General features: G+C 53.4%; 1 protein-coding gene across 3 annotated transcripts in view; it reads left to right on the top strand.

Moving 5' to 3' along the window:
• Positions 1-8,857, top strand: part of arid2 (AT-rich interactive domain 2) — a 36,640-nt gene that overhangs the window by 24,410 nt on the left and 3,373 nt on the right. For 2 of the 3 annotated variants that reach the window (XM_035523529.2, XM_081712462.1), the window contains 8 exons: positions 1-44; positions 1,254-1,388; positions 1,606-1,823; positions 1,914-4,348; positions 6,370-6,542; positions 7,098-7,236; positions 7,484-7,566; positions 8,624-8,750. The exon at positions 1-44 is cut by the window's left edge and continues 32 nt beyond it. In XM_035523529.2, the coding sequence (XP_035379422.2) occupies positions 1-44; positions 1,254-1,388; positions 1,606-1,823; positions 1,914-4,348; positions 6,370-6,542; positions 7,098-7,236; positions 7,484-7,566; positions 8,624-8,750 (3,354 nt within the window). The remainder of the gene's footprint in view (positions 45-1,253; positions 1,389-1,605; positions 1,824-1,913; positions 4,349-6,369; positions 6,543-7,097; positions 7,237-7,483; positions 7,567-8,623; positions 8,751-8,857) is intronic. The other variant, XM_081712461.1, reaches the window with a different exon arrangement.

Here is an 8,857-nt window from a genome sequence, read left to right as displayed (position 1 = left end):
CCTGGCATTGTGGAGATAGATGGAGAGAAGTTTGCAGTTCAGTGGTAAATCTTGCTTTTTTTTCCCTCTGTTTTTTATTTACAGCATCCCCCCCACACACACACACACGCACACACTTTCTCTAGATGGCTTAAGATTCTATTGGCTGCGTTTGACAACAAAATGAGTTTCTCCAAATTCAGTTCATGTTCGTCGCTTTCTAAGGCTCTCGGCGGAAGGCTTGACCTCCACCCGTCCCGCTCTGGACAGCCACTTTGCAGTGTACACCTGCCTCTCCCTGCCTGTTACCTCCGTTCCCTGAGACTTCTTGCGCAGAGAATAGCGGCGTAGCTGGCCCGAGCCGGCATCGACGCGCCTCATTCACCCGGCGAGCCTATAGCTGCGTGGGCTGATGTTGGCCGGCTGGGGGTTCGAGCTGTGCGGAACAGCAGCAGGGTTGCTTCTCCCAACATGTCGCCTGTTGGCCGTTATATCATCCAGCTGGGGGCTTTGGCCACAGGCAAGAGCAAGGCTGCTTGGACAGGCCCTGGGCTGTTTTAGCATGCTGTAGGCAATTCCAGTGTACTGTAAATGAGTCCTGTGTTTCAGGTTTAAAGAAAACTGATCTTTTTTTCAAACCCCCCCCCCCCCCCCCCATTATTTCATTTAATTATTGGCACATCTGTGTGTAGCTGCGTCCACGCGCTTCATTTAAAATTGTGCTCGTTAAGTGCTCTGATTTGGTGTAGTAACCGATCCTGGGTGTGCTACACGATCTCAGTACGGCAACACTCAGATGATTCCCAGACCTGTTGTCAAACAAGCAGGTTGACTTAATTGTAAAAATGTTTTTTCTTCATTTCTTCTGTAAAAACCAATTGTGTGCTCTGTCCTCCCACCACGGGGCCTGGTCAGGTGCCTTGTGGGGAGGCCCTGAGTTGAATGCCCTTGACATGGTAGCAGGAGGTCCTGCTAAAACACAGTGCAGCCATTTCCCATGTGGTTGTCTTATACACCTGTCTTTGGCTGAAACCTGCTGGTGTTTGGCTATTTGTGGCACATCGAATGACTTTATTCCTCAGAAGCAGTAGTCCTCAGACTAACCCTCCGTCGGTTATGTCCTACGTGCGCATATGGTCACGCATACAGAGCTGTCCGGCAGTTACTCATGGAGTGCAGTCACGTGACGCTCTCTCAGGCCTACCGGTGGGGCCCCGCTTGTTCTGCGGCTTGTGTGTTGAGTTTGTGTGTGTGTGTGTCCCCTCTCTCGCTAGGCTGACGGCTCATTATGAGGTTCACGCAGAGGGCTCTGTCTCTCGTTCGGAGATGTACTCCGACTACTTGGCAACCTGCAGCAAGATGGCCCGCGGCGGTGTCCTCACCTCCAATGGCTTTTACAAATGCCTAAGGTGTGTGTGTGTGTGTGTGTGTGTGTGTGTGTGTGTGTCTGTGTCTGTGTGTCTTTCTTTCTCTGTAGGCTACAATGCCTCTGACAAAAGTTGATGAGCTCTAATCAGTATGTGGTGGACCGTGTTCTGTAATCGCTGTATGGCCACACGCATGCCTAAATGCTTGCCATTTCTAGAGCCGTGTCTCACAGCTATGGGCCGTGACCTTTCTTCACAGGACGATCTTCCCCAATCACACGGTAAAGCGCATGGAGGACACTAGAGTCAGCGGCCAGGCTCAGATCCACGTGGTGGGGGTGCGGAGGAGGTCCGTTCCTCTGCCTGTTCAGCTGTACTACCAGCAGACGCCGCAGACGCAGCAGACCCAGCCAGCGTGTCCTGCTCCGGGGCCCAAGCACGAGGCTCCCTCGGAGGCCCCGGCGCACTCCCACTCAGGTAGACTGCCCGCGCCAGTCCTCGCAGATCGCCAAGTGCTTTGGCCCTTTCACAGTTTCGCTGACCTCCTTCTCTGCCCCTTTCCGCCAGCCGCGCAGCCCGGGGGACAGTTCGTTCGGGCGCCAGCACCCAGCCTTACTGCCGGCCCGGCAGCACCACCGGTTGCCTTTGGCGTTCACGGAGCGCCGCACCCCCACCCCCAGCACGTCCCCAACCCCGCCGGCGCCAACCCGCCGCCGGCGCCGCCCTCGTGCCCGGTGGCTTCGCCGCGGCCCAACGACATCCTGAAGACGGCCATGATTCAGAGCTCCATCCCCACTGCTCCCGTTGCCCCCAACCACAGCACCGCTGCGTCGGCCCCTCCGCCCCAACAGCCTGTCCTTCACCATGCTCCGGTCACGCTGATCCAACAGGGGGTGCCGCAGGGCCACATCCTGGCAGGCAGGGTGCAGGGAGCGTGCCCCCCCCTGAATCAGCAGCACCTCCCTGCTCCGCAGGGCCCGCTGGGCTCCCCCCCACAGGAGGCGGTGGTGCTGGCGCCCCCCCAGTACGCCGGCGCCCCTTGCACGTCCCTGGTGGCGGGCGGACAAGTGTTCACTGTAGCGGGCGTACAGAATGCACAAGGGCCACGCGTCACCTTCCAGAACATCGCCCCCAAACCCGCCCCCAAACCCGCCTCGCAGGTCCAGCAGCACCAACAGCAGCAGCAACAGCAGCAGCAGAGTTTGGTCATCGTCAGCCCCAACCCACAGCCCAATCCTGCTTTTGCTCCTGCCATCCACCAGATAGTGCTGGCCAACCCCTCAGGCATGCCGAGCGCCCAGACCATCCAGCTGTCCGGGCAGCCGGCCGCCTCCCCACAACCCCCCTCTTCCCCCGGACAGCCCACCTCGTGCACCAGCCCGCAGGTGCTGGCCTCGTCCCCGAGCCCCGCCCAGGCTCCGGGCCCTCCTCCCACCGTTAGCCAGATGCTGTCCGTCAAACGGCAGCAGCAGATTCAGATCCACCCGCCGCCGCCGCCGCCCCCTCCCCCGCTGCCTCCCACGGCCTCCGCCCACACTACCTCCACCGAGTCCAGCCTGATCAAACAGCTGCTGCTTCCGAAGCGTGGGCCCACCACACCCGGAGGGAAGCTCATTCTCCCTGCCCCCCAGGTACCTCCTCCAACCAGCACCAGGGCCCCCAGCCCGCAGGTAGTTTACCAGGTGACCAGCAGCGGCCAGGGCGCGCCGCAGACCCAGCAGCTAAACGTCCAGCTCGTGCAAAGCTCCCTGCAGGCTGGGGCTGCCGTACAGACTGTGCCCATCTCCATCTTACCCGGCCAGATCCTCTCCACCTCGAACCCCACCACTATATTACAGGCCACTCCCAGCAACCAGGTCACCTTCACGGTAGTGCCAAACTCCAGCTTCTCAAACGCCGCCGCCAGCAGCCAGGGGGCGCCGTCCCCGCTGGTGCCTCAGACCAGTCTGGCCATCAGTGCGTCGCCCCCGACGCTTGGCCTGCAGCTGACCCCGCCCCCACCACCCGCTGTACCGACCTGCACGGCGGCGCCTGTGCCGCCGTTCAGAGGCGACAAAATCATCTGCCAAAAGGAGGAGGAGGCCAAGGACGCCACAGGACTCCACATCCACGAGCGGAAGATCGAGGTGATGGAAAACTCCATGGTAACGGAAGGATCCACCAAAGCCAGCAACGGGCAGCCTGTGGAGGTGGACGGACCTGGGGCCAAGCTGCTCAACGGGAGCAAGTTTGACTCGAGTCTACCTCCGTACCACTCAGGGAACAGCCAGCCAGAGGCCCTCAACGGCCCCACCACGCAAGGCAGCGACGCCCCGGCCAAGCCGGCGCCGGGGGGCCCGCCCTCGGAGTCCCGAAAGCTCCTGGTAAACGGCATTTGTGACTTTGAACGCGGGGACGCCAGCACTGGAACCCACCCAGGCAAAAACATTCCAAATCACAAAGCTTCCAGACACATGGGCAACGGGGAGGTGCTGCTGCCTCCGCGAGGGCACGTGGCGTCGGCTCTCACCGACCCCCTTCCCACCCCCCAGCAGGGCACTGCCAAAGCGGAGGCGCCGGAGCGCCTGGCCAACGGACCCAAAAGCTGCGGCCACGGCGCCGAGATCACCAACGGCCCCACGGTCCAGCTCCCTGACCCTCCGGGCCCGAGGCAGCAGCAGCAGCAGCAGCAGCAGCAGCACCCACCTCACAACCACTCCGCGCCGCCCCCCGCGGGCGCCGGCTCCCCGCTGACCGAGCCGCCCACCAACGGCACGGCCGAGAACAGAGTACTGAAGAGGCCGGCGGAGGACTGGGACCGGCCCGCTGTGGTCTCTGGTATCCCCAACAAGGTGGGCGTGAGGATAGTGACCATCAGCGACCCCAACAATGCTGGCAGCAGCGCCACCATGGTGGCAGTCCCGGCAGGCGCAGACCCAAGCACAGTAGCAAAAGTAGCAATAGAAAACGCAGCACAGCAGAGACCCAGTGTGCCCACTACCCTTCCAGACACTGCCACTCAGGTAAGAGCTCCGCACACACCCGTGGGAATGCATTTGTTCGTGTGTGTATGCATGCATGCATGTGTACGTATAGTATTCTATATTAATGTGTGTGTAGCGTTGCTATGTGCTTGCTGTTTGCAGCAGTTTTATACATTGCTGTCTATGGGTCATCTATTACCAGTGTGCCAGAAATGCTTTCTTCTTACAGTACATGACCCAGAATTATTATAAATGTATAATTAGCCAAACTTCATGATATTAGAATCAGACATTCATGATGTATTGATTTTCTTAACTTGTTGGTATTGTCACAACTTCTGAAACTCTGACCACATCGATTACAGATGGCCTGTAAACAACAAACAGTGCTATAATACTGTGAAATAAAAATGGTGTAGAAATATATAACTGGGTGATTTATTCTAATACATGTTCTTGAATCTGTTCATTTTCCCCCAGTTATTTCTTTTTGCCCCTTGATTCTTCTTAAACAGTTCAGTCTTTTAATTGTTGTACTTTGAAAATGTTTTTTAAATGTGGAACTAGTGATTTGCTGGTGCATTGTGTCCAGTTGAACTCCAGCAAAAACTGCATGTATTGTAATACATGTTCTGATGTCACTTGTGCTATTGTCCACCATCACTTTAAAACTGCCTCTTGAAACAAAATAGCTCAGAAAAACACAGCTCACATTAGTACAGCTCGCTGAAGTGTTGCTCAGACATCTGATATGTAATCTTGGGGTGCGTGAGCCAAGATGGCAGCGTGCAGTGTCCATGCAGGCTGGATGTGAAGTGTTAATGCCTCAAACATTCAGTGGTTAAGATCAGTTCAGAAGTCGCTCATTCAGCTACGTCATCGGATTCATCGGTTCAGAAGTCTCGTTCAAATTCATCGGCTCCGTCAGTTCAGAAGTCTCATTAAGATCTGGGCTGGATTTCCTAGAAGCATCATGAAGCGAAGACCATCTTTGAATGATGGAGCATGTATTATACTGAACACGCCATCAAATTTAAGATGATCTTTACACTCCGATGATTTCGGGAAACGGCCAAGATTCGTCAGTTCAGGCGTCATTGCGTCCTGATGATGATGATGGTGATCATAGAACTAAAACATTTTACTCTGAATTTTTAAATTACAGACTCCAGTTTGTATTATGTATATAAAAGGTCTGTTTACTAAGGATGTCTGGCTTTGTTATGTATGTTTAATGGCAGGTTGCCTGATATTTGATCAATGTGCTGGTGTTGTCTTGTGGTGTTTCCTCCCTTTGTTGACTTTGTGCTCGCCCTGCTGTTCGATATGTAGCAACCAAATGTTTAGCCATCTGAGCAGACTGGATGGAGGATTTCAATGTTGCGTTTTAGTCACTTTTTTTTTTTTTAAGATTTTTTTTTTTACTTTTTGATTTACTCTGTGACAGTTTAGTTTTAATTGCTTAACAGCACTGTACAGATATGTTGCTGTTGGCGTCAGTGACTTTGGTATTGTTTCCAGAAGTTCAGTCTATAATAATGAAATATTAAATATAAAAACTATTAGACCAGAAAATTACTACTGCGAATCTTGGCGCAGTCAGATGGTCTCACTGTCCTGATGGAATTCTTCCTCTGTGTGTAAAATTCTTCACAGTGGTTATTATTAATGTCTTGATGGCTAGTTTTCAGATGGTACTGTCTTAGGTTAATTATATTCCTGTGCCTTTTCATCTGTATGTTCTGTACATCATTAATAACAACTTTTGGCATTCTTGCATTAGTGTTTCTGACCGTAACTTTGCAGTCTTTGTATTTAACTTTAGTCAGATGTGGCAAAAATGCTCTGTAAAGCACAGGTGATGCCATCAGTTTGCCCCAGGTGATTTTTGTTATTTTTAACAGAAAACTAAAATAAAGCAGTATGTAACGTTTGTAACAGGGTTTTTCAGTGGCCTTCCTTGGCACAAGTGGTGGCACAAATGCTGAAAATTTGGGAGACCGTTTAACGTTATCAGTTTTCAGCATGTAAAGGGAGTTCCCCTTTTCTCTGTTTTGCAGCAGCCTGCATCAACACAGTCAACGCAGTCTCCACCCCCAGGAGCTCCATCTGCACAGGGAGCCAATCAGAGCTCGCTTCCTCTATCTGAGGGTCCACAAGCCACAGCACTTCCCTTGGAGCAGACTCGCAAACCTGGGCAGAACTTCAAATGTCTATGGCAGGCCTGTAAACGGTACGAAGAACCCAACCGGAATGATTACCCGACTGATTCCTCTTTGAGAACTTTTCCTAGCATCCTAATCTTTAGGTTCTGGGTTTCTGTTAAAACACATTGGTTAAAATGAGTGTAGTTCTATAGAAAAGTATTATTGAATTAGAGGCTTAAAAAACATGAGCCACCAAAGCCTCACACGAGTCACTGCAGGTGTGTAGCGGAAGGGTCTGCAAGTAGCGAGAGCATCTGAAAACGCATTCATGATTTTGGAGTTGTGTTTTCTTAGAGCAAAGGAGTCTTAGGTAATTGAGCAAAATGGTGATTCCACATTGGCCATTACAGCTCACATTGTTCGTTAACTTGTCAGTAACTACTGGTCGTTAACTTGTTTACAGAAAAGACAGTTTGAAACCAAAAACTGCTTCAGACCTGAACGAAGACAATTAGAGGGTTCGGTCCCTAAAACGTGTTTTGAAGCATGTTCTCAGTTTTCGTGAGCCAGCACAGCCAGCACCTTCCGAGATGTTCTTCCCTCACCCACCCCTGCCCTCCGGGTCCTGTGGGGTCTTTCAGGTGGTTCGAGACGCCCTCGCAGGTGTTCTACCACGCGGCAACGCAGCATGGCAGCACAGAGGTGTACCCGGGCCAGTGCCTGTGGGAGGGCTGCGATCGCTTCCCTCGGCAGAGACTCTCCTTCATCACTCATCTACAGGTGAGGCGTTGAGAACAGTGCCCAACCCTGGATGGGCTCGGTATGGTTTAGTCTGGATGTGTGTGTGTGTGTGTGTGTGTGTGTGTGTGTGTCTGTGTCTGAAGCCTGAGCACCGATTTATTTACCTACACCTGTAGGAGTGACGTGAAAGGCAGCCACCGCTGCAGGAGGTTTAATGGTAGTAATTTTGTATTGGTGGTGGTGAGCACAGCCTGGCCCTGAACTGTTCTGTCTTGACGTTCTGCAGGACAAACACTGCTCACGGGAAGCGCTGCTGGCTGCCTTGAAGCTGGAGGATCAATCGCAAGGAAGCAATCCCAATACTTCCAAGTGTGTACTTACATGGTGACCTAGCTGACACACACCGCACACACGCACTCACACAAGCGTGTACTCGCATAGTGACCTGGCTGACACAGCACACTCCCACACAAGCGTGTACTCGCATAGTGACCTGGCTGACACGCCACACTCCCACACAAGCGTGTACTCGCATAGTGACCTGGCTGACACGCCACACTCCCACACAAGCGTGTACTCGCATAGTGACCTGGCTGACACACCACACACCCACACAAGTGTGTACTCGCATAGTGACCTGGCTGACACGCCACACTCCCACACAAGCGTGTACTCGCATATTGACCTGGCTGACACGCCACACTCCCACACAAGCGTGTACTCGCATAGTGACCTGGCTGACACGCCACACACCCACACAAGCGTGTACTCGCATAGTGACCTGGCTGACACGCCACACTCCCACACAAGCGTGTACTCGCATAGTGACCTGGCTGACACGCCACACTCCCACACAAGTGTGTACTCGCATAGTGACCTGGCTGACACGCCACACTCCCACACAAGCGTGTACTCGCATAGTGACCTGGCTGACACGCCACACTCCCACACAAGTGTGTACTCGCATAGTGACCTGGCTGACACGCCACACTCCCACACAAGCGTGTACTCGCATAGTGACCTGGCTGACACGCCACACTCCCACACAAGTGTGTACTCGCATAGTGACCTGGCTGACACGCCACACACCCACACAAGTTGTCACGTTCTTTTTCTTTTTTTTTTAAATTGTGGGAAGCATCTTGGGGTGTTCTGTGTCTGAGCATTGAGCGAAATGCGCTTTTATTCAAATGTGTGTCATTCGTTCGGTTTTGTTTTCTGGCAGCAACAACAGAAATGTTTTTTGCTTCATTTCTTCCATGCATTACTGCCCTGCGTTTTGTGTTTATGTAACACACACACATTGAAAACCTCTCCCACAAAGATAACATGCAGCTAATTCTCCTCCCCAGAGAGTGCATCCTTGTGTAGAGTGAGGCGTGTTTCGTGGTGGCGCTGAGGCCGTTGTGTTTGTGGCTGTGTCCAGGTCTCCCCCGCTGGCAACCAGCACCCCGGCGCCGCCCCGGCCGCAGAAGGCTATAGTCAATCACCCCAGTGCTGCCCTCATGGCCCTGCGCCGGGGTTCACGCAACCTGGTGTTCAGGGACTTCACCGTGAGTAGCGGCCGGCGCCCTGCCCTTTCCTCTCCCCGTCCAAATCTCCTGCCCCCTGTGCTGAGGTTTTTTTTGTTTTGTTTTTTCCCCCCCCTTTCCCCTTCGAT

Source organism: Electrophorus electricus, chromosome 4, assembly GCF_041902795.1.
Source record: "Electrophorus electricus isolate QZ-2024a chromosome 4, ASM4190279v1, whole genome shotgun sequence".
Lineage (NCBI taxonomy): Eukaryota > Metazoa > Chordata > Actinopteri > Gymnotiformes > Gymnotidae > Electrophorus > Electrophorus electricus.
Note: the sequence above shows the minus strand (reverse complement) of the source record. Positions and strands in the feature narration are given on the sequence as shown.